Source organism: Jaculus jaculus, chromosome 1 (assembly GCF_020740685.1).
Source record: "Jaculus jaculus isolate mJacJac1 chromosome 1, mJacJac1.mat.Y.cur, whole genome shotgun sequence".
Lineage (NCBI taxonomy): Eukaryota > Metazoa > Chordata > Mammalia > Rodentia > Dipodidae > Jaculus > Jaculus jaculus.
Genome location: NC_059102.1, coordinates 103,464,120 through 103,488,479, shown reverse-complemented (window position 1 = coordinate 103,488,479; position 24,360 = coordinate 103,464,120). Strand labels below are relative to the sequence as shown.

The window sequence follows — 24,360 nt, the reverse complement described above, 5'->3', positions numbered from 1 at the left end:
CTCCAAAACTCTTCCTTGGTCTTTATTTCAACTCTTCACAGTCCCTAAAGGGCCCCAAAGCCAAGAGCTAAGGACCCACATACATTCTTCAAGCACCAACATACACACATCAGAGAATACATGCTCCCTTTCTCACATACACTTGGTCCCATATGGACACAGACATGCACACCTACATACACTCCTCAGGTGGATTTCCACCTCTGGGATGACATCAGAGTTCCAGACACCTTTCAGCTGGCAAATTTCAAAGAAATGGGCTCAGAACTTCCAGCTGAAACATTCATCCATAGAGATCTACTGCTCTGGTTGGTTCCGTGTGTCCACATAGGCACCCTAGCATGACATGATTACAGGTGAATTCAGCTGAAGTTCTCCTGGGTCCTCTACAGGTTTGCAGCTCCTAGAAGATCAGGAGGCAGATCAGGAAATGATGACTGGGTCTTGGTCCAGACAGAATATAAGAGGCTTGTTCCAAGCCCAATACTATGACAAGGTATACAGAAACAATTTTGAGGGAGCCATACACTCTAAAGATGCAGAAGGAGACATAGCTCTGAGCCCAGGTAAAATGAGGGAGGGTAGCAAGCATTGATCCAAGATATCCCAAGAAGGAAAAAGAGTGGGTACCCAGTTATGAGTCTTCACCCCTTAAAATGAGGAGAGCCCATCTAGAATCCCCAATATCCTCACAAGGTCTAGTTCCCAACCTTGACACTGTAAGAATGTGGAGACCCAACTCAGATTCCAACACCCTTAAAATTACTAGGGAAGGCATCAGTCTCTCAAGCCAGAGGTCCTGGAGGTCCTACTCACTTGGAAGCTTGTCCACTGGAATCATCGGGGCCAATAACCCAGGCTTTTGAGGTCCATCTTTCCCACCCCGTCTCAGCCTCAGCCTGCAGCAATTTAGTACGCAGTCAGGAATCGGTGTGAATCATCAAGTATGGAGTGTGGAAAGTCAGGTGGGAAGAGGAAATTTTAGAATCAGGTGCAGTGGGCAATCAGCAGGAAATTGTAAGGTATGCAGATGGATATGGTCTTTAGGCAATAGAGCATCTGGAGAGGTTTGAGGCTGAAGCACCAGGGACAGTAACTTACCAGAGTCCCAGGGCCAGAGCCCCAGCAGCCAGTCCCAGGAAAGAGAAGATCCCCAAAGGTGCCAGCACAGCCACTTGCTCCAAGGGGTCCCTTTGATCTGAGGGGAGAAGGACACATGCCACTGTCAGTGCAAACCTAACCAAGCTCGGTGCCCACTTCTCTCTGGGACTTTCCTCCTCTACAAGCCTTTGCCCATCCATCCAAACTCACCAAGTGGCTGTGGGTCTGGCTTCAGCGAAGGCCTTGAAGGAGTGGGGCTGTCCTCCTGGGCTACTGCCTCCTGCTGCAGCATGTGTAGCTGGCTCCCAACAGATAGCTCATTCTGCAAGGGACCTGAAGGAAGATGAAACCTGAGGAGTATGATAGTGGGGGTGAGGGCAGATTCTGGGTTTGAAGTAGGGGCCTAGGAGCTCAAAAGGGGAAGGCCAGCTTCTGCAGATCTGGCTTGTAGACAACTTGGGCAGGGCTTGAGAGGCAAAATGGGGAAGCAGGCCACCAAGGCTAAGGCTACGACCTGGGAAGAGGAGAATGTGCACAACTGTGCAGCTAATAGATGCTCTCAGGTGAGGCCTCTGCCCTTTTCATTGGCTTTTTTCTCTCACCAGTGCTAGGAGTGCCCCAGGCCTCCGGGCTCCAGGCACTCCAGGTGCCAGCATCCAGAAAGTCCCTGGCACTGACACGAACTGCATGAGGCAGCCCAGCCACAGCGTCTGTGATCACCTCCTCCAAGCCAGTGGGCTCCATCTGGGGGTGAAGATAGTTCCTCAAGGTGTGGCTCAGGTTGTAAAAGGAAGAGCCTGTCCAGTCCCAGCCTGCCAAGACCACCCTCCCAGTGCCATCTCTGTTAGCCTGGCACAGGGTCTAGGCCTCACGTAGGATGGCTGATGGGAAAAAGTCCATGTCTGGGGTATGCAGTGGTAACTTGGGCTGTTGTTGTCAATGTGCCTAGGTTTATACCTTTGCTAAAACACTTATGGGGTGAACTTCTAGCCTCTCTATGCCTCAGTTTCTTAATATGCAAAACAAAGGTAAATATACCCAACCAAGATAACATGCAAAATATGTAGCATGATACTCAGCAGGCAGACATCACTGAATACATGGTATGATCTAATGGACTGCTTCCAAGAACAAATGCCAGCCAATCTTTGACATCCCCAGACATAGGAATCCACTGTTATCCTTAGCTAGGCACAGAAATACTCATATGAAGAATTGCCTCTAATGAAAGCCACTTCTGTCCCCAGGGCAGAGACTCAGTCTATCTTCCCAGCACTCAACTCCACCTCTGTAAGGACCTGCCATCACCTGGAGGCTATGCAGAATACCCAGGGTCTTGAAACCAGTGACCTCAGCCTAAGGATGAGACACACTGCAGCCCTTACCGTGGACCAGGTTGGATGCTGTGCTGGACGGTACTGCAACCGAAACTTGAGCAGGAAGTGGGGCTGGCGGGGCCAGGTGGCAGGATATGTCCAGCTGGCACGCAGGCGTCGGGGGTAACCAGGTACTGACTCTACCCGCAGCCCCTGGGGTGGGTCAGGACGCACTGAGGGCAGACAGACACAAAGTCAGGTTAGGTGACAGGTTTTTGTTTGTTTGTTTTTTTAGCTTTTGGAGGTAGGGTCTCACTTTGGTCCAGGCTGACCTGGAATTAACCATGTAGTCTCAGGGTGGCCTCAAACTCATGGCATTCCTCCTACCTCTGCTTCCTGAGTGCTGGGATTAAAGGTTGTGTGCCATCACGCCCGGTTTTTATCCCTTCCCTACCATTTCCCAAGTTGTGTATTTAGCCAGAGACTTCCAGGAGAGAAGGGGCAATCTCAAATTTGATCATCACCCATTTAGCTTCAAAACCTGTCTGTGATCTCTACTATAAGAGAAGCTGCACCAGTGTGGTGGCGCATGCCTTTAATCCCAGCACTCAGGAGGCAGAGGTAGGAGGATCACGCTGTGATTTCAAGGCCAGCCTGAGATGACATAGTGAATTCAGGTCAGCCTGGGCTAGCGTGAGACCCTACCGCGAAAAAGCAAGAAAAAAAACAAAAACAAAAAATAAGCCAGGCGTGGTGGCATACACCCTTAATCCCAGCACTCGGAAGGCAGAGGTAGGAGGATCACCTTGAGTTGGAGGCCACCCTGAGACTTTACATAGTGTACTCCAGGTCAGCCTGGACTAGAGCGAGACCCTACCTTGAAAAATAAATAAATAAATAAATAATAAAAGAGAAGATGATGACACTGCAATCTGGGAATGGAGTTGTGAAAGATTTGTTGAATGAATAGAAGAGAGATTTTCTTTCCATCTAAGAAAGACGAATTGCCCAAATTCTAGCTTAAGTTGTACTGCCCTCCTCCCTCTCATATGTGGATCAAGAAAAAGGAGGGGCCAGCAGGGTCTTCTCTTGGCCAGGGAGGACACTTTAAGCATGAGGTCTAGAAGCAGGAATCACCTCTGAAGATAGGCAGCCAGAAGGATCCATTGGGTAGTGGCTGCCACCCTCAATAGTATGTACAGAGGTAATGGGGCCATCCATTTGACTTCTCAGTCTCTGTGTGAAACGGAACCTACGTTGGGAGAAGCTTGTTTGGGGGCTGAAGTGTGGGGGACTAAGTTTGGAGAACTAAGTCTGTCTAAGGTCTCAGATGGGACTCTGGAAGGAAGGAGACATAGGGTGGGTACTCACAGATACTCTGCAAGCTGACATCCAGAAGACGTGTGCTGGCGCCCAGTGGGTTCACCTCAGTCACATTAATCCGGTACTGGCTCCAGAACTCTGCCCCATGGACCACACAGCGGGCAGCCCCTAGAGGGTCCTGTGGGCACGGCCAGGGTCCTGTGGATGGACTCATTCTAGGAGGGAGGATGTGATCTTGAGCTTTGGAAGTACCCACAGTGGGTCACAAGCTAAAGCCCCCAGCCTCATCCTCACGTCCTACCTCTGACTCTCAGCTCCTGGCATGGTCTTCTTCCTGGTAAGGAGGGGGCCATCTGAGGTCAGAAGGAAAAGAGTGCCCGCTGCCCTCTCTGAGTACTTCCCAGAACCTCCACCCTGGCCTCCCACATCCATATATCATGCCAGCAAACCAAATTGCATAGGCACACACAGCAATCACATGCACACGCGCGCACACACACACCTGTAGGAGGTGAGGTAGCGGGTGGGCAAACCGCTGACCTGGCTGGGACTCCAAGTACAGGAGAAGTTTTCATAGTCGGCTGCTTGGCATGAGACCACAGGACGAGCTGGGGGAACTAGAGGCAAAGGGTATAATTGGACACTAAGCAGTCCCCAGCTCCTCCTTAACCCAGAGGGCGTACTCAGGCCCCATATTTCCTTGGGAATCCCACAGCCCCTCATTGCCATCCTCTCTAACTCACAGCCCAGCTTCAGGGTCACTGTGCCCCCAAGTGCACCATCCAGGGTGTGGCAGATGTAAGTGCCCTCATCAGCGCTGTCCACCTGGGCCAGGATCAGTTCATGCCCTAGTTCAGAATCAGGCCCCTTGAGCAGCCTTGACTCCCCATCACGAAACCAGGACACCGGGGTCCTGGAGGTAAGATGAGATGATGAAACACAGAGAGTCTAAGTCAGGTCATGTAGCTTTTCCATGAGCTTTCTGAGTATCCATGCAATAAAACTCCAATTCCCTGCCAGGCAGTGTGAGCCATGCCTGTCATTCCAGCACTCAGGAGGCCAAGACAGGAGGTTTGTTAGTTTGAAGCCAATCTAGGCTACATAGGAAATTCCAGGCCATCCCCAGGCACCAAACAAGAAAAAGAAAAGAAAGAAGACTAAACTCAAACCCAAATTCCTGTAGGGCCCCTTGTGATCTAGCCCTTGCCTTATTTTCCTTCTCCAGCTCCTCCCTCCCCACCCACCCCCGCCCCCGGCCACATTGCTGTTTTCTCTTCCACAGCAGGCTTGACTGAGCTCATTCCCACCTCAGGATCTTTGCACTAGCAATTCCCTCTGTCTGGAATAATATTACCCTAATCTATGTGCCTCTTTTCTGACCTGGCACCTTTTTGTTTTGTTTTGTTTTTGTTTTTCAAGGTAGGATCTCACTCTAGCCCAGACTGACCTGGAATTCACTATGTAGTCTCAGGGTAGACTTAAACTCAGTGACCCTCCTGCCTCTGCCTCCCAAGTGCTGGGATTAAAGGCGTGTGCCACCATGCCAGGCCTGGCAAGATTCTTGTTTGCTTACTACTTTCTTCACTAGGATGTAAGCTCTGTGAAAGCAGGCACCTTACCTGACTTGCACATTGCTCTATCTTACAGCCCAGACTAGGCCAGGCACTTAGCAGGCGCTCAAAACAATATACATTGGTTGATTTTTTTTCAATGTTTTTATTGATTTGCAAGCTGAGAGAGATAGAGAAAGAAGAGAGACAGACAGAATGTACACACCAGGGACTCCAGCCACTGCAAATGAACTCCAGATGCATGTGCCACTTTGGGTATCTGGCTTTATGTGGGTACTGGGGAATGGAACCTAGGTCATTAGGCTTTGCAGACAAGCACCTTAACCACTGAGCAATCTCTCCAGCCCTGATTTTTTTGTTTTCTTTGTTTTTTGAGGTAGGGTCTCACTCTAGCCCAGGCTGACCTGGAATTCACTATGTAGTCTCAGGGTGACCTCAAACTCAAGGCGATCCTCCTACCTCTGTCTCCCAAGTGCTGGGAATAAAAGCATACACCACCACACCCAGCCAGCCCTGATTTTTTTTTTTTTTTTTAAATAGGACCCTGTGCATGCCAGGCAAGCAGTAGACTAATTTTCTATTGAATAAGGAATGGGTAGAGGGTTTAAGATAGAGATGAGAATTACAGTCAGAGAAAGCAAGGATGGGAAGAAATATGCCGTCTGGGCAGAGTAAAGAAAAGGTCATGATTGCATCACCAGGCATGTGGGGTACTTACCCAGCACTCACTCCAGGACAACACAGTATCACCGACCTGCCAGGCTGCCCATACTGGACCCCTGTGAAGGGCACTTCTGAGGTAAGGCTTGTCTTTTACCTCCCCACACACCACCAATTTATGAGAATGGCAGGGTAAGGAGCAGACTGTTAAGCCCTTAACAGTCTAAGTCATTGTCTCAAAGCACCAAGTTATACTTGGGATCCTGGTTGTTAGAGATCAGGGGAGGGATCCTAAACTGGGCCAATGGGAAGAGGGCACTATGAGAATGACAAATCCCAAATCCAAGCTGGGAGGTCATAACAGCAGTATTTTTCTTACCTGGGGGACCCCAGGCCTGGGGGCAGGGGGAGGAAGAAGACACCAGGGCTGCAGCCACGGCCACCAGGACCCTGCTCAGCCCTGTGCAGCTGCTGCTCATCTGTGGGGGACAGAGAGGCAGTGTTAGGAGATCCCATCCTTGAAAAAGAAGACTAAAGCCTACTACCTCCTCTCCAAACTGCTGGGGAAAATGAGGCATCAAGAGGAGTAAAGCTACCAGAAATGATTAGGGGATCTGACCTGAAGTCCCCTTTTCCACCATATATTCAGTGCTGTATACACTTATGTGCACACACATGCACACACACACACACACACACACACACACACACACACATCCTCCATCTTAGTCCTGGGCTTGGGGCCCAGAACAAAAGCCGGAGGCAACAGACTGTGCCAGCAACCACCCCCCCCATACACACACCGCCCTTGGCGCCCACCCCTGGCACCAAGGGCTGGCACTGACTCCACCACTCCCATTAACCCATACAGTCCAGCTGTTGAGAATCTTGACATTCACCCCACCCCCCACCTGTCCGGGGCTAATCACTGGCTCTGACTAACATAGGGCAAATGTATCAAGCCTGGAATGGGAGGCTGTCATGGTGGGTCCAAACATACCCTGCAATCCCACCATGAGGCCTAGCCCTGCTCTGGCTGCCAAGCCTCTAGCTTGGGCCTGGATCTTTGCTCTGGCTACTTGGGCTACTCAGCTAGGCCTGGCTTGAAATGCTATTGGTCTCAAGCCTGTGAGGCTGGATGGAGCTAGGGTGCAGTCTGGGGCTGCACAGTTAAGCGGATCCAGATGCCCTGACTGTTGCCAAAGGCTGGGGGCGGGCACGGAGCCAGCAGATGGAGATGGAGACAGGGTGGCGGAGAAGGGAGGAGAGCTGGGAGCCTTTGGGGACAGGCGCCTAGTGTGGGGGGCCACAGCACCAAGAGAAAAGATCACTCTGTGTTCAGGAACAGAGCCAGTGGGGGTCTCAATGAGCTGAGAACTGGGTTGAGAACAGTGGGGACTCAAAGTAAGAGAAACATGTATATAGGAGAGGTAGGGTGCTAGGAGAGAAGATTCTGGATAGGGGTCAGCAAAAGAAAAAAGGCAGGAGGGAATGAAGGGATGGGTGAAGAGTGCCAAAAAGCTCTCCAGAGTAGAATGGGACAGAGGTCCCCACATGTCTGTATCAACCTGAGTGTGTCTCACTGCCCATCCCTGCCCACTCCCCTGCCACTTTTACCCTTTCTGGCCCCACCCTACCTCGGAAATCCCAGTGGCTGAGTGTCCATGGCCTCCAAGACTTCCTCTGACCAGCTACGGAATGGACCTCTGCTCCACTCAGTTCCAGGACCCCAGAACCATCCCCTTCTTCTCCTTCCCTGCCCCGCCCCCTCTAAGCCTCAGAGCTTGCCACCCCTAGCCAGGCCCCCTCCTCCCACCCTCTCCCTCTTCTCCCCTTCCCTCCTCCCCTTCTACCCCAGGGCCTGGGAAGGGAAGAGGCCTCCCCCCAAGCTGGAAAGGAAGCCAAAGAAACAGCCAGGACCAGCAAGAGGGAGAGGAGGATTGTTTTTGGTTATGTCCCTGTCAGTGGGAGATTCCCTGTGTTTTCACACAGCCATCAAAGCCGCATTCCAGCATGGACTCACTCGCTGCAGTTAACTACCACAAAGATACTCCCTTGAACACACGTGGATGCCATCAAACAAAAACACAAAGAGATGCTCCTTCCCCATTCTTTCCACTCCCCAGCAAATGTCTCCTTAGTGCACAGCTGACTGTTTCCAGGGGAAGGGAGGCCTCAAACTGGGGGGATACAAGGAAAGGCCAGAGACCAGTTCCCCCTCCTCTAAAAGTTCAAGCCATTTCTCACCTCCCCCTCTACTCTTTGGGCCCCAGCACCAGGAAATGCCTTTGGTCCCTTGTTGCCAGATACACAAGCCCCACGCTTCCCCTCATACTCACTCTCAGATACAGTCATTCATGGTCACACTGATCACTCAGACATCCTTACTTGGGCTCAGACCTATTTACACATGTCAGCAATACTCAGAGACAGACACACACACAGCCTCTGAGGTGGGGTGGGGGGGGGGGTCACAGCATATCCTAAAATCAACTCCTCATCAAGAGGGAAGCGCTTAGCAATGGCAGACCAGCACCTCATCACTGGGACAAGAATTCAAGTGGCCAGACACAAGAGTAAACAAGAAAGAAAGTCAAGCAGAGGGACACTGAGAAACAGAGTCTGAGAGCAGAATTAGAAAAGCCGCAGCACAGGGCTGGGCGTGGTGATGCACGCCTTCAATCCCAGCTCTCAGGAGGCAGAGGTAGGAGGATCACTGTGAGTTCGAGGCCACCCTGAGACTACATAGTGAATTCCAGGTCAGCCTGGGTTAGAAAGAGACCTTACCTTGGGGAAAAAAAAAAAAAAAAGAAAGAAAGGCAGAAGCACAGGGACAGCTGAGAGAAGAAACACAGAGGAAAAACATCTCCGCGAAAATGATCATGGGGAAAGAGAGAAGAAAATGCAAAGAAACCGAGTCACACAGGGAAATGGAAAATAATGCGCAGTAGGTGAGTGGGGGGGGGACTCTTATTTTTTTGGCAGTACTGGGGATGAAATTTTGAACCTGGTTCATGCTAGGCAAGTACTCTACCACTGAGCTACATCCTCGGCACCTTCTGCCCCATGGAATTCTGGGCAAGAAGAAGGGAAGCCACGTGTGGTGGGGATGAAGTCTGTCTAAGTAGAAAGGTTATTCCCCCCAGCAAGGGAAGTAGTCCCCAATGTATGAACACAGCTACACTTCCACAGGGTCTAAGTCAGAACACAGGACACACACACACAGTTGCACTTTTGCCCTGTTATTGCTGCTTAAGTCACACACTGGCACACACAAACCCAGCCACCCACTCACACTGGTGGGCAAAATTTTAAACCTCACACAGAAACCTTCCCAAAACACATTCCCTAATGTGATCACAGTCCCTATCATACACCACAAATAGCCATCTCTCTCTCTCTCTCTCTCTCTCCCTCTCTCTCTCTCTCTCCACACACACACGCACGTCTATTGACAGCACCCGTGGTCCACCGCATGCAAACTTGGCCACAAGCACAGACACGCGCAGTCCCATTAGCTGACAGCTGCACCAAGTTACGGAGTCTCACACGCTGACATCGTCACACAGACAGGCACGCTATCAGTCCATCGGTCACTCCGGGCCCTTCAGATCATGCACCACCCTGCCCTGCCCCCTCTTGGCACGACTTCGGAGTCAACACCCGCGGGCCCCACCAGGGCTCACCTTCCGCGGCGGCCGCCGCCGCCAGCGCCCTCCGCCCTCGCCCTCTGCCCCGGCCTCCACTCCCTCCCGCACAGGGCTCACAGTGGGGGCGGCTCCGTCCAGGCGCCAATGGAAGGAGAGAGGTGAACTAGGGGGGCTCTCGGCCCATTGGAGCCTCCGACTGCCAATCACTTCCACCCCCACCTCCTCCGGACACTTCCTGTCCCGTCTGGGATCGGCGAGAAGGATGCCCAGGACAGAACCTGGAGCTGCACTCCTGGGACCTGGAAGGCCTCAGGCCCTTCTCCCTCCCAGCTGTGCACAAAGCCTCAGGGTCAGGAGCCACTGAGCAGGTGACTGGAGAAGTTGAAGGTGCCCCTTACTCCAGATAAGATAAGCAAGGAGGAGTTGGTCAAAGTTTCAAACTATGTTGAAGATTATGCTTTTAGAATATACATATCCCACCCTTAGCAGCTAGGTCAGAATCTCTAAACTCAAGATGAGACAAGGCAGAGGTGTAAAGGTGTGTGTGTGTGTGTGTGTAGTTTTTTTTTTTAAATATTTTTTGTTCATTTTTTATTTATTTGAGAGTGACAGACAGAAAGAAAGACAGAGGGAGAGAGAGAGAATGGGCGCGCCAGGGCTTCCAGCCACTGCAAACGAACTCCAGACGCGTGCACCTCCTTGTGCATCTGGCTAACGTGGGACCTGGAGAACCAAGCCTCGAACCGGGGTCCTTAGGCTTCATAGGCAAGCGCTTAACCGCTAAGCCATCTCTCCAGCCCATGTGTGTGTAGTTTAAGAAAATAAACTCAAGGGCCTTTAATCCCAGCACTCTGGGGGCAGAGGTAGGAGGATGGCTGAGAGTTACAGGCCACCCTGAGACCATATAGGGAGTTTCAGGTCAGCCTGGACTAGCGTGAGACCCTACCTAGACAAAACAAAAAAAAGAGAGAGAAAATAAACTCAAGATGAAACAGGGCAGAGGTGTAAAGGAGTGTGTGTGTGTATGTGTGTGTGTTTATGTGTCGCTTAAGAAAACAGCCAAGCCGGGCATGGTGGCTCACGCCTTTAATCCCAGCACTCGGGAGGCAAAGGTAGGTGGATCACTGTGAGTTTAAGGCCACCCTGAGACTCCATAGTGAATTCTAGGTCAGGTTGGGCTAGAGTGAAACCCACCTAGAAAAAAAAGAAAGAAAGAAAGAAAAAGAAAACAGCAACGCAGACATGGTGGTATATGCCTTTAAACCCCGCTTTGGGGAGGCACAGGGAGGAGGATGGCTGTGGGACAACAGTGAGTTCCAGGCCAGCGTTGGCTACCTCAGTCAATCAACAAATAAGTAAACCAGCCAAGACTCCTAGTCCTATGAGCCTCAAGAGAAAGGCAACAGTCCCAAGTCCTGTGCACCTCCCCACCACAGCCTCAGGAAAAAAGACCCTGGGTTGGAACACAGGCAACCGGAGTTCTTCTGGGACAGATCTATTGATTGCCCAGGTTCAGTGTGATTTCCCAACCCTGGGACTCAGTTCTGGGAAAGGACCTTCTGGCCATACTTGCATATCTCACAGCCTTACTTTCACCTTAAAATTTGGAAGACATAAACCGGGCATAGTGGGACATGCCTTTAATCCCAGCACTGGGGAGGCAGAGGTAGAAGGATCACCACAAGTTTTGAAGACAGCCTGGGACTACAGAGTGTGTTCCAGGTCAGCCTGGGCAAATGAAACCCTAACTTAAAAAAAAAAAACCCTTCCAGGGTCTATTGCGGAAGAGGTGGCAGAAAGAATGTAGGAGCCAAAGGAAGGGTAGGACTCCTTACAACATGGTCCTTCAGACACAAAATGGCCTGGATAGGACTGGAGAGATGGCTTAGCGGTAAGTGCTTGCTTGTGAAGCCTAAGGACCCCGGTTCGAGGCTCAGTTCCCCAGGTCCCACGTTAGCCAGATGCACAAGGGGGCGCACGTATTTGGAGTTCATTTGCAGAGGCTGGAAGCCCTGGCACGCCCATTCTCTCTCTCTCCCTCTATCTGTCTTTCTCTCTGTGTCTGTCGCTCTCAAATAAATAATAATAAAAAAAAATTGTTTAAATGGCCTGGATATCCATGACCTCATAGTGCCTGACACTACCTACACAAGACCATCATAATAGGAGGAAAAGATCATGACATCAAAATAAAAGAGAGACTGACTGAGAGGGGGAGGGCATATGATGGAGAATGCAGTTTCAAGTGGGGGGAGGGCATTACCATGGAAATTTTTTTATAATCCTGGAAGTTGTTAATAAAAAAAATTGAAAAGAAAAAAATAAGTAAATTTTAAAAAAAGGAAGCCACCAGGTAATATCTGGTCTCCTGTTGTTTTCCCCACTATCCCACGGGGAAACATTCGGAGGAGGTAAACCAGGGTCATACTGAGAGTCGCAGCTTCCGTTCAGGCTCTGGGGCTCCTATCTTTGGCTGCCTTTTCCTGGCCAGCACTATCTACTGCCCTATGCAATGACTGTAGCATGGGAGTTACAGGGATAGTGAGACTACATACTGCACGTGGGAGCATCAGGACGCCAAGGACACAAAGCCACATGCATGCTCCCAACCCGTCCCTTCAGCCCCTGTGGGCAGGAGCAGAGCCAAACTACAGCCACACACAAAGTCAGGGTTCTGGCCAGCAGCCCAGAGGCTGGCCACTGACCACCAGGACCAGAACTCTCCCCACAAAAGTCAGCCTAGACTTGGTGAACTGACATCAGGCTTGGTGATAAAGAGGATTCTGGCCTTCCCAAAGCCTCAGCCACAGCTAAGAACACATATTTTGAAACTGTTCTCTAAACATGAATGATGTCTATGTTACAAGTGAAGGAATCTACACTGTGTTCAGAGATCTGAAGTAGAATTTGGGAAGAGGGGTACTTGGGAGGAGACTGAACCTAGGGCCTATACATGGCTAGGCAAAAGCCCTACTCCTGAGCTATTTCCCCAGTGCCCCTTTGTACCTTTGAATTTGAGACAGGGTCTCACTAAGCTGCCCAGACTGACTTTGAACTTATGATCCTCTTGCCTCACCCCCCTGAGTAACTGAGTTTACAGGTCTGTGCCACTTGGCCTGGTTTGATTTAGGTTTTAGAGACAGGGTCTTACTTAGTAGCTCAGGCTGGCCTCACACAACCCTCCTTTCTCAGCCTCCCATGTGCTAGAATTACAAACATGCACCACCATGCCTGTCTTGGGAGTGAATTTTTACATCAACGTTTTACACATTTGTAGGCAAGAAAAAAAAAAAAAAGGCTGAAAGTCACACAGCCTAGAACCCTGAATGTTACAGTTCTCACTCCCCTCATGTCAAAATACATAAAGTTTGAGAAAGCAGTTTTATTGATGACACGTCTATCCAAACTCCAGGCCCCAGTTCTCTCGGGCAAAAGAAGTCAAGGTACTGTCGTCAGCAAGGTCAGCTGATGGCTGCTGCCTCCAAGTCTTTCGGCCCCAGGCTGTAATGTATCTCAGGAAGTGCTCTTAGTCTTTCAGCAGCCTAGAAGGAGCACAAAGGGCAATTAGGAGGGTGAGAATGATAGCATGGAGGTGTGAATGCTCAGAAGACACTGGGGAGGGTTTGTGGGATTTGGAGGCTGGTGACAGGGATAGCTCGAATATCAAAAGATGGAGTGGAGGGGCTGGAGAGATGGCTTAGTGGTTAAGGCACATGCCTGTGTAACCTAAGGACCCAGGTTCAATTCTCCAGGTCCCACATAAGCCAGATGCACATGGTGGCGTAAGCATCTGTAGTTCGTTTGCAGTGGCTAGAGGCCCTGGAGTGCCCATTCTCACTCTGTCTCCCTCTGTCTCTAATAAATAATAATAATAAATTTAAAAAAAAAAAAAAGATGGAGTGGAGAACAACTGAGTTTCTAGAAATGTCTAGGTGTTTTTTGTTTGTTTGTTTGTTTGTTTGTTTGTTTTTTCAAGGTAAGGTTTCACACTAGCCCAGGCTGACCTGGAACTCAATATATAGTTTCAGAGTGGCCTGGAACTCACTGCGATCCTCCTACCTCTGCCTCCCAAGTGCTGGGATTAAAGGCATGCACCACCACACCCAGCTTTTTTTTTTTTCTTTTTTGGTTTTTTGAGGTAGGGTCTCACTCTAGTCCAGACTGACCTGGAATTCACTATGTAATCTCAGGGTGGCCTCAAACTCATGGTAATCTTTCTACTTCTTCTCCAAAGTGCTAGGATTAAAGGCATACACCACCATGCCCTGTTCTAGGTTTTTAACAAAGATTCTCAAGGTCATAATTGTTGGGAATCCCTTGAGGAAGTGGGGAGAAAGAGGACCTGTAAACCCAGGATGCTCCAAGGAATGTAATGACCTGCTCAGGAGTAAGGTCCCGCTGAGCCTGGGCAAGCATTTCATAGCCAACCATGAATTTCCGGACTGTAGCAGAGCGCAGGAGCGGCGGGTAGTAATGAGCGTGCAGCTGCCAATGGTCCCAGTTGGTCCCAGCCTCCGACGCTGTGGGAGCCCCTGACAAGAAGAAGGCACAGATGGCAGGGAGAGCTCTATCTCAGGTTTTCATTCTACCACCTTATCTTTTTTTTTAAATTTTTATTTATTTATTTATTTGAGAGCGACAGACACACAGAGAGAAAGACAGATAGAGGGAGAGAGAGAGAATGGGCGCGCCAGGGCTTCCAGCCTCTGCAAACGAACTCCAGACGGGTGCGCCCCCTTGTGCATCTGGCTAACATGGGACCTGGGGAACCGAGCCTCGAACCGGGGTCCTTAGGCTTCACAGGCAAGCGTTTAACCGCTAAGCCATCTCTCCAGCCCTTACCACCCTATCTTTAAGCCAGGGTCTGTTACCTGAAAAATTGCATCTGTTGAGTATCTTCCACCAGAGAGGAGCCCGAACATTAAAAAGCACCCTAGTGATGGTTTCACCAAGTTTGCTGCTCCACCCTCAGTCCCTGCTATAAACACTCCCCCCACCACTTTTCAAAGCCTGAGCTGGGGCACGGGAGGCCAGAAATGGTGTCAGGGCTACATGCAGGTACTTTAAAAGCCTCACCATGCCAGCCCATGGAGTAGGGAAAGGATGTCTCAAACAGATTGTCATACTTGGTCAAGAGCTTCTTCATGATGGAGGCGAGATCTGAAATCAGAACCTGGCTTTCAGCCTGGGAACAAGATGGCCTACCAGAACCATTCCACCCATGTCATGCCCAGCCCCAGGGTCCTAGCTGGGAGACTAACCATCACGTTCAGCAGAGGTCAGCTCAGGCAGCCGTCGCACATGCCTTCGGGGCAGCAGTAGTGTCTGGAAAGGCCAGACTGCCCAGAAAGGGACCAGCACTAACCAGTGCTCACTGGTTAGGACCAGACGTTCCTAGGCACACAAAATGGAGACGAGGTCAGCAAAGTGGATATGAGACAGCAAACAGCAGGGGAAGCAGAAGAAAAGAACCAGACTGATGCTGTACACTTCCACCCATGTCCTCTTCCCTTTAGATGATGCTAGCCTCATTTCCCCCTTATCCTTCACACACTTCTCTCTTTGGGGATAAGAAGTCTGGGGACTCTGTGGGGACCCAGGGAATGGCTTTCTCCCACCTTCCGGAGAAGCTCCTGGCGGCCATATTCCAATAGCAGAGGCTCTCCATGCTGACTCTGGTAAGCCTGCTGGGTCCGCTCCTCACGCTGGGCAATATCTGGCAGGAAACTGCTGGCCCACACCTGCCAAGAGACAAAAACAAAGAAGGTAAGTCCTTTACCTCCAGGCTTCCACATTACTACTATATTTTTTTTGTCCCACCCCTTAATCCAGTATGCTTGCTATAATGCTGGCTTGGATTCAGCCAATGGAGTGACTGACACACTTACCTGGCAATGGGGGTGAGGGTTGGAACAGCCCATCATGGCTCCTTTGTTTTCAAAGATCTATTGGGCAGGGGTAGAAAGCCCTAATAGTCAAAAAGACATAAGGGCTAGGGAGATGGCTTAACGGTTAAGGCCCTTGCCTGCAAAGCCGAAGAACCTAGGTTTGATTCCCCAGAACCCCAGTAAGCCAGACACACAAGGTGGCACATGCATCTGGAGTTCATTTGCAGCAGCTAGAAGCCCTGGCACCCCCATTCTCTCTCTCTCTCAAATAAATAAGTAAATAAATATTTCTTTTAAAAGACATAAAATCAACTCAAGACCACACCTTGTGGAAACAGGAATGCTATTCCATGGAAGTTTGCAAAGTCGTACCGCCCCCTTCCCGCCGGTTCAGGGCAAGGGGCAACCTCACAGACCTGCACCCAAGGGTACTGGGCACCCAGCTCCTCTGTGACTGAGGCCCATGCATCGACGACAGCTCGGATCTCAGGGACTGACATGAGTGGCAGAGTCACATCCGACCAGGGGTGGAAGCACATGACCTTACTAAGTGGTGAGGGGGGAAGGGATAACAGAGGGACAGGGGTTGGGATCTAGGGGCAGGGCCCTCCCCCACAGTTTAAGTCTTCAACCCTGAGTTGAAGGCTGTAAGCAAGAAAATCCATAATTACCAAACTCCTCGGGCAGCCTCAGCTCGAAAAAGGGGGTGATCACTGGGTCCTAAGATTAAAGCGCACATCACCCTCTGCAGTAGAAGTTCCCTGCAAGAGGCCCAGCCTCCCTCTTTCCCGACAATGGTTAGAGTGAAGGTACCTGGATCCGGGGCATCAGGCTGCAGAGCTGGGAAGTCATTGTGGAACAGGAAAGTGCCCTCGTAGTAGGGATTCACCTACTGACAAGGACAGGTTAGAAACATCGACCACCCCATACACCATCTGGTGGGCTTCGAGGCCTTCACAGGCTGCAAGGGGGGTGAAGAAAACCCCCTCCAGGGAACCAAAAAGCTTGGCGGGGTATAAACGTAAAGGAAGGGCACTGCTCCCTCTTGTGAGTGATAGGCAGCTCTAAAGGAGGGCTACTTCCCGCCAGCCCACTCCCACCCTACGTCTGTGGGCCCTACAGGCTTACCTCACCATTGGCTCGTGTGGCCCCAGGGCACAGAGGGTTGAGGGGGTCATGGCGGGGCACTGTCTTCAGAAGCTGGGGCTCCACTTGTCCTTGCCAAGGCCGTTTCATGCGGTGAGCTGACACCAGCACCCATTCATCCTGCAGCGGGTTGTAGCGGATGTGCTGATGCTCTGGAGACAGGATCCGGAGTCAGGATCAGTCAACAGAACGGTGCCTCCCTCTTCCCCGGCTCTCACGTGTGAGCAGGCCCAAGCTCAAAGGGCTCGGGGCTTCCAGGAGCTGAAGGACGGCACCTTGCCTTCCAGAGCCAAATGGCCTGCAGCCCATCTCTCGCCCTGCCACCCACGCTGGAAGGGGCTGCGCCGACCGACCTTGACGTTGGGACAAGAACTTCCTAAGGAAGAGGAAGGCTCAGCTCCGCAACCCAGCGAGTCCCCGCCGCCCTGCAATTACCACTCGCCCGGAAGGTTGCCGCCGGGCCGTCCGCCTCCTCCGCCTGCTGGCGCAGCTCAGGATCCGTTCCGCTGCGCGACATGAAGCCGCCGGAGGGGACCGTCGGTAATAATCTGCGAGGCCCAGACTCACACTTCCATTCCTAAGGGCCCCGTCCTGCTCCGCCCCGCCCCAGTGATTGGCCAGCAGCCAGCATGTGACAACCGGAGGACAGCGGCTGCCACCTGGGGGCGGGGCTCAGCGCAGCCGTGCAGGGTGATATTTACAAGCCCACTGCACCCAGAACTGGGCCCGCTGCTGTGGAAGAACCTCCGCGAGAACTGGTTTTACTGCAGAATGCTTCTGCACCGAGAAACAAGACATCTTTGCTGTGCTCACTCATCTGCCCATTCATTCAGCAAATATTTACCTAGGTTCTGGGTGAAGCCTAGATAGGTCCCCTGTGGACGCAAGTCCAGGCGTGGCCTCTGCTCTCGTGGGGCTTACATTCTAGGTTAAGTAAAGGCATGATCTTGCACCCGGCCACCTGCCGAGTGACTGTGGCAGAGGGGAAGCCAGCTTGCCAGTACAGGTCAGTCTGTAGCTGAACCCTGGTCCCCTCAGATGTTGCCAGGAGAAGTGGGTACTTCACTGTAATTATACCTTCATCCCCATCAGCAGGAACAGGTTTGGAAAAAGAGAGTGAAAGCCCTAGTAATGAAGCAGAGTGTGCTCTGGAGTTTGAGCCCAGCCTGCCCAGCTCTTCATATGCAGATGCAATCCCTAATTAAGTGAATAGGAAGCAAAGAAAGGGGAAGGGAAAGAAAAAGAGAGGGAGGGAGGAGTGGATAATGAAGATGTGGCACATTTATACAATGGAGTTCTACTCAGAGGTAAAGAAAAATGAAGTTATGAAATTTGCAGAAAAATGGATGGACCTGGAAAGGATTATACTAAGTGAGGTAACCCAGGCCCAGAAAGCCAAGCGCCACATGTTCTCTCTCATATGTGGATCCTAGCTACAGATGACTGGGCTTCTGCGTGAGAATGAAAATACTTAGTAGCAGAGGCCAGTAAGTTAAAAAGGAGACATAAAGGGAAGAGAAGACATAAAGGGAAGAGAAAGGAAGGGAGGAGGGTACTTAATAGGTTGATATTGTATATATGTAAGTACAATGATTGTGACGGGGAGGTAATATGATGGAGAATGGAATTTCAAAGGAGAATGTGGGGGGGGAGGGAATTACCATGGGATTTTTTTTTTTTTTTTTTTTTTGGTTTTTCGAGGTAGGGTCTCACTCTAGCCCAGGCTCACCTGGAATTCACTATGTAGTCTCAGGGTGGCCTTGAACTCGCGGTGATCCTCCTACCTCTGCCTCCCAAGTGCTGGGATTAAAGGCGTGCGCCACCACGCCCGGCATGGGATTTTTTTTTATAATCATAGAAAATGCTAATAAAAATTTTAAAAATTAAAAAAAAAGAGAGAGAGAGGGAGGGAGGAAGGATATATATGCCTAACACAGTGGAGTGCATGCCAGCTACTTTCCAGACTGAGGCAGATCATTTGAGCCCATGAGTTCTAAACCAGCCTGAGCAACAAAGTGAGATGAGTCTCAATAACAAAACAAAACAAAAGAAAAAAAGAGAAATATAAAAATATAGAAAGCACAGGCTTCAGCCACCATTTGGGGGACATCATTTCTTTACACATCCCCTTCCCTGTTTTAAATCTTTGAAGCAATCCAGTTAGCTAACACAAGGATAGAATTAAAATTAATACCTCCCTGAGCACTTTTTAAAAAGCCATCTAAATGTTGTCTAAACTTGACAGTAAGGAACAGGGGCCTTAGGTTAAGCAGAGAATAAATGGCTAGGCTGAGGTTTGAGGTGCTTGTTTGAGGGCTAATGAAAATAAAACCCAAGGCTCAGCCATGTGTGGCGACGCACGCCTTTAATCCCAGCACTTGGGAGGCAGAGGTAGGAGGATCACTGTGAGTTTGAGGCCACCCTGAGACACCCTGAGTGAATTCCAGGTCGGCCTGGGCTTGACTGAGACCCTACCTGGGCATGGGGGACAGCGCTCTTGTGTTGCTAGGCAAGTACTTTATTACTGAGGTACACCCCCATCCCCTATGACAAGATTTGAATGTAGATATCTAAGAACATTCCCAGTTTAATGAGATGCCTCTGAGCCTTCAATGGAATTCAGGACAGAAACTCTGTGAGTTAGGAGCTATACTACAGCAGAGAGGCTCCTACCCTTAGACAAGCCAGACTCCATTTTTCTGGCAGCTGAGCTAGAAAAATTGGGTCATTGATCATTTACCTGATCTCTGCCCTAGAATCCTTAGCCTGGAATCTTAAAAGGCCATTAGGGAGAGAGCAGGGACTGGGAAATGAGTTTTACCTACTCCACTCACTACCCACAGTACAACGGGGTGAAAACAGAGATAGGGAGATGCACTTTTTTTTTGTTTGATTGTTTTTTTTTTTTTTCAAGGTAGTTTCACTTGAGCCCAGGCTGACCTGGAACTCACTATGTAATCTCAGGGTGGCCTCCAACTCATGGTGATTTTCCTATTTCTCCCTCCCAAGTGCTGGGATTGAAGGCAAATGCCACCACACCTGGCTGAGATGCATTTTTTATTTATTTATTTATTTATTTAGTTAGTTAGTTAGTTAGTTATTTTGGTTTTTCAAGATAGGGTCTCACTCTAGCCCAGGCTGACCTGGGTGAAATTCACTCTGCATTCTCAAGGTGGCCTTGAACTCATGACGATCCTCCTACTTCTGCCTCCTGAGTGCTGGGATTAAAGGCGTGCGCCACCACGCCTGGCTTGAGATGCACTTTAAGGAAAAAAAAAAAAAGTTTAAACTTAAGGGTTTAAAAAAAAAAGAAAGATTTTTAAAAAGGATCATAGAGATCTTGCTTGATGGCCCATTCAGCACTTGTCGTGAACCTCCAGTTCCGGCAAGTTTCCCCTGATCTCTGCCTAACTGGTCTGAGACGAGGGGAAAACCCCCTTGACCCCTCTTCTGCTCTCTACACGGCAGGAGCTGTCTTTCCTTTCTCATCTTTTCTCTCTAAATCTGTTTTCACGCTTCTTCCAGGCCCACCACGTGTCAATTTTCCTTCCCTTGGTTTTGTACTTTCCTAAATAAATATAATAATTTAATAATTAAAAGAAAGATCGGGGGTCTTAAAGAATGATCATCTCAGGAGTGCTTTAGAAGCCAAAGGCAATACCAAAAAAAAAAAAAAAAAAATGTACCTTCAACCTTGCATTCTCCAGTTGGCCTTAAAACAAAACCACCATAGTTCATCTTTCCAGCCACTACTCTTAGCTGAACAGTACATTGCAACATGTCTTTGGCTCTGCATTAGTCATGGTAAGTAAACCTAGCTGCTGTAACCCCCAAAGGTCAGTGGCTTAGAGCCACAGGGCAGTGCATGTGGGGATGGGGCAAAGCTTTGTTCCATTCAGTATTCAGTGACTCAGGCTCCATCCATCTATGGCTTTATTGTGTTCTGAGGCTTCCAAATTTTCTACTTAGAATTCTACAGGTCTCCTGTAAGTATGGTAATAGGTGAGCACAAAAAGTGAACGTAAAGAAATTCACAGATTCTTTTTTCTGTGTATTTTTAAAAAGAAATTTTATTTTATATTAATTATAACAGGTTATTTTCTTTTATCCCCTTGTCCAAGCTCCCATTACCCTGGCGACCCTACTCAGTGGGATTATGCTATTCATTGTAGGGTCATGAAGGCCTCAGTCAGTCCCTGTTGAGGTAGCAGGGGACCATGCCTCAGGATATTCCTACCCATTCATGACTGTTACTATCTGTCCACCTCCTCTTCCACAATGCTCCCTGAGGCATAGCAAGCCTGTCTAATTTAGTGGTCTCTTTAGCCTCTGGAATTCTGTTCTGATAGGTTTTTATTGATCATTATGTTTGTCACCATCAACCTGGGGCTGGTTGTCAGGCTAGCAGTAAGAGCAGTGTTCATGTTGTCACTTCCCCTGCGATTTCTCTGTGGGCAGATGGAAATTCATGAGTTGTTGAAGCCAGACCTAGAAGTGACACACAGCTCCTCTGCCTATATCTCACTGCCCCAAATACAATCGCATGGCCCCATCTTGCTACAGAATAGACTCTGAAATGTAATCTGGCTGACCAACAGCAAAAGGAAATGGATTTATGAGTGCAACACTGCCTCTGCCACATGCCTCTACTCATTTCCCATCACCTGATTGAACCTCTCAATTATATTTGACTGTGTTCGTCCTTCATTCCATCACTCCTGTGGATGAAGCTATTCTCTTCTTGTTCCTTTGTTTTCTTTACCCAACCAACACACATAATGCTCACCACGTGCCAGTCACTAATTGCTTTAAAAATACTAACTCATTGGATAATCTTCATTGTAATGAAGGTATGTAATATGAAGCAGGTACTTCTTATTTACTCCACTTTACTGATAAGAGGACTGAGTCAGAGAGTTTAAACAATTTGTCCAAGGTTACACAACTTGTAGGTGACAAGAATCAAGTTTTGAACATAGGTAGTCCAGTTCCAGAGTTTTGTTTTGTTTGACACAGGGTCTCATGCTGTAGCCCAGGCTTTCCTTAACTCACTAGTACGCAAAGCTGGCTTTGAACTCATGGCAATCTACCTGCTATGCCTTTACATACTGACTGGGATTACAGGTGTGAAACTGCCCAGTTCAGAGTTTCTTTCTTTCTTTCTTTTCATTTACTTGTTTGTTTTTGTTTGTTTATTTGAGACAGGGTCTTACTCTAGCCCAGGCTGACCTGGAATTCACCATGTAGTCTCAGGTTGGCCTTGAACTCACAGTGATCCTCTTTCCTCACCTCCAGAGTGCTGGGGTTAAAGGCATGCGCCACCAAGCCCAGCTTTATCTAGTTTTTTAGTTTTAGTCTTACTTTGTTTTGGTTTGAAATAGGCTCTACCATCTAGCCTGGGCTAGCCATGAACTATGCATCCCAGACTAGCCTCAAATCGAGGTCCTCCCAGCTCAGGGTGGCATGCTTTCCTGAGTACTGGGATTACAAGTATGTGAAATCATGCCTTGCTCAACTTTTAAGTTTGGTTTTGCTCTTCTTCTTTTTTCTTTTCTTTCTTTCTTTTTTTTTTTTGAAGTAGGGTCTTACTCTAGCCCAGACTGACCTGGAATTCATTAGAGTGCCAGGGTGGCCTCGAACTCACGGCGATCCTCCTATACCTCTGCTTCCCAAATGCTGGGATTAAAGGCATGCGCCACCACACCCGGCTAGGTTTTGCTCTTCTTTAGTACTGGGGATTTAAAACTGGTGCTCTATCACTGAGATACATCACCAAACAAGTCTTAAACTTTTGAGCCTCAGGCCTCAGCCTTCCAAATAGCTGGGAGGACAACAGGCCTATGCCACCAGGCTCACCTAGTTCTTTAGAAATATATATATATATATTGCCAGGTGCAGTGGCACATGCCTTTAATCCCAGTACTCAGGAGGCAGAGGTAGGAAGATCGCCGTGAGTTCAAGGCCACCCTGAGAATAAAAAGTGAATTCTAGGTCAGCCTGGGCTAGGGTGAGACCCTAGCTCGAAAAAAAAAAAAATATTCTTTAGAAGTACGTGCTCAACCATGTTTATTGCTGCTCAATTTATAATAGCTGGGAAATGGAACCAGCCTAGATGTCCTTTAACTGATGACTGGATAATGAAGATATGGCACATTTATACAATGGAGTTCTACTCAGCGGTAAAGAAAAATGAAGTTATGAAATTTGCAGAAAAATGAATGGATCTGTAAAGGATTATATTAAGTGAGGTAACCCAGGCCCAGAAAGCCAAATGCCGCATGTTCTCTCTCCTATGTGGATCCTAGCTACAGATAATTGGGCTTCTGTGTGAGAAGGAAAAACTCAGTAGCAGATGCCAGTAAGCTAAAAACGAGATACAAAGGGAAGAGAAGGGAAGGGAGGAGGGTACTTAATAAGTTGGTATTGTATATATGTAAGTAGAAGAATAGATTAATGGGGGTAAAAAGGCCCAAATTGAGGTCAGGGGACGAGATTGAGTAAAGTAAAGGTGGAGAGAGGGCTAATCAAAATCTGAGAGGATATAAATAAATCAAATGGAATCCTTCAGTTTTGGACAATGGAACACTCAGGAGCCATAGATAGTTGCTAGAAAATTTTTCAGTGCCAGGGATGGGATACCTTCCAGTGAGTTGTTGGCCATGCAGGTCCCTGATGCCCCAAAAACATTATAGGCCATTGCCAAGGCCCTTAGTTTCTCACCAGGAATAGATGGTAAGACCCTATTGCTGAAGACTCCACATACTTGGGCTGCAAGGCCACTGAGAAATCCTGCTGGAACTGAGCTGATAACCTCCTCCATGTAGACCAGCTGACAGAAAGCTGGAAGAAGCCATTCTGCATGCAGTTCAATGGGAGAAAGATACACCACCAGTGAAGATACTCAACAGAGGACACTGCAAGCCTTATAATTGGCCAGCCAGGCCAAATGAGCCAACAGGTGCAATAGTGGCACATCTGTCATGGTAGAAACCAGCTGCCTTCCAATTGGACTGGAGACCCACTCCAAGGGAGGGAATATATCCCTGATACTTAAAACTTAAAACAGGGGTAGTCATGAGCCCTCGGGTTGTAACATCTGCTGATGTCTGGATTAAGGTACATACTATGCTTATCAAACTGCCCAGTAAGCACTTCTGTGAATATTCATACCCTTAGATTAATGCTACTCTCACTTTTGGTAGAGAATCTTCTCTTTTCAGATGGCAGTGACCTTGGGACAACTCAGAAGGTATCATGGTGCTGGAAAGAAGTGACTAGAATACCGAGTAACATCTCGATCACACCTTCCAAGGCTCAGGATCTAATGCAGAAGAAGTGGCGGAAAGAATGTAAGAGCCAGAGGAAGGATTGGACTCCTTACAACGTGCTCCCTCCAGACAAAAAATTGGCCCCGATATCCATGACCTCATAATGCCTGACACTACCTACATAAGACCATAAGAGAAGGGAAGGATCATGGCATTCAAATAGAGGAGAGACTTATTGAGATGGGAGGAGAGGGGTATTACCATGGGATATTTTTTATAATCATGGAAAATGTTTAATAAAATTGAGAAAAAAATTAATTATTTGCCAGCAGAGAGACAGACAGAGAGAATGGGCCAGGGCCTCTAGCCACTGCAAACAAACTCCATATGCATGTGTCACTTTGTGCATCTGATTTTACGTGGGTACTGGGGAATCA

The 24,360-nt window shown here is 49.0% G+C and overlaps 2 protein-coding genes across 12 annotated transcripts; both read right to left on the bottom strand.

Annotated features, from left to right (window-relative positions):
• Nucleotide 1: 1 nt before the first annotated feature.
• Nucleotides 2-9,696, bottom strand: Il11ra (interleukin 11 receptor subunit alpha). 3 transcript variants are annotated; one of them, XM_004658481.2, is made up of 13 exons: nt 9,658-9,695; nt 6,351-6,450; nt 6,030-6,090; nt 4,484-4,653; nt 4,243-4,357; nt 4,042-4,074; nt 3,789-3,955; nt 2,487-2,650; nt 1,704-1,845; nt 1,312-1,434; nt 1,102-1,198; nt 817-899; nt 2-403 (listed from the first exon to the last, which is right to left on the bottom strand). In XM_004658481.2, the coding sequence occupies exons 2-13, from the start codon at nt 6,448-6,450 to the stop codon at nt 387-389; spliced, it is 1,272 nt and encodes a 423-aa protein (XP_004658538.2). In that variant the 5' UTR covers nt 9,658-9,695; the 3' UTR covers nt 2-386. The 3 variants fall into 3 exon arrangements, with proteins under 3 accessions (XP_004658538.2, XP_045016260.1, XP_045016266.1); XM_045160325.1 differs by lacking the exon at nt 9,658-9,695 and adding an exon at nt 7,609-7,717; XM_045160331.1 differs by lacking the exon at nt 817-899 and having other exon boundaries at nt 9,658-9,696.
• Nucleotides 9,697-12,983: 3,287 nt separating this feature from the next.
• Nucleotides 12,984-17,277, bottom strand: Galt (galactose-1-phosphate uridylyltransferase). Of its 9 annotated transcripts, none has more exons than XM_045157314.1 (11): nt 17,091-17,277; nt 16,638-16,807; nt 16,323-16,398; nt 16,181-16,229; nt 15,926-16,055; nt 15,510-15,566; nt 15,240-15,362; nt 14,883-15,015; nt 14,698-14,781; nt 13,999-14,153; nt 12,984-13,163 (listed from the first exon to the last, which is right to left on the bottom strand). In XM_045157314.1, the coding sequence occupies exons 1-11, from the start codon at nt 17,170-17,172 to the stop codon at nt 13,083-13,085; spliced, it is 1,140 nt and encodes a 379-aa protein (XP_045013249.1). In that variant the 5' UTR covers nt 17,173-17,277; the 3' UTR covers nt 12,984-13,082. The 9 variants fall into 9 exon arrangements, with proteins under 9 accessions (XP_045013249.1, XP_045013287.1, XP_045013255.1 ...); XM_045157352.1 differs by having other exon boundaries at nt 16,638-16,775; nt 17,091-17,255; XM_045157320.1 differs by having other exon boundaries at nt 17,009-17,134.
• Nucleotides 17,278-24,360: the final 7,083 nt, after the last annotated feature.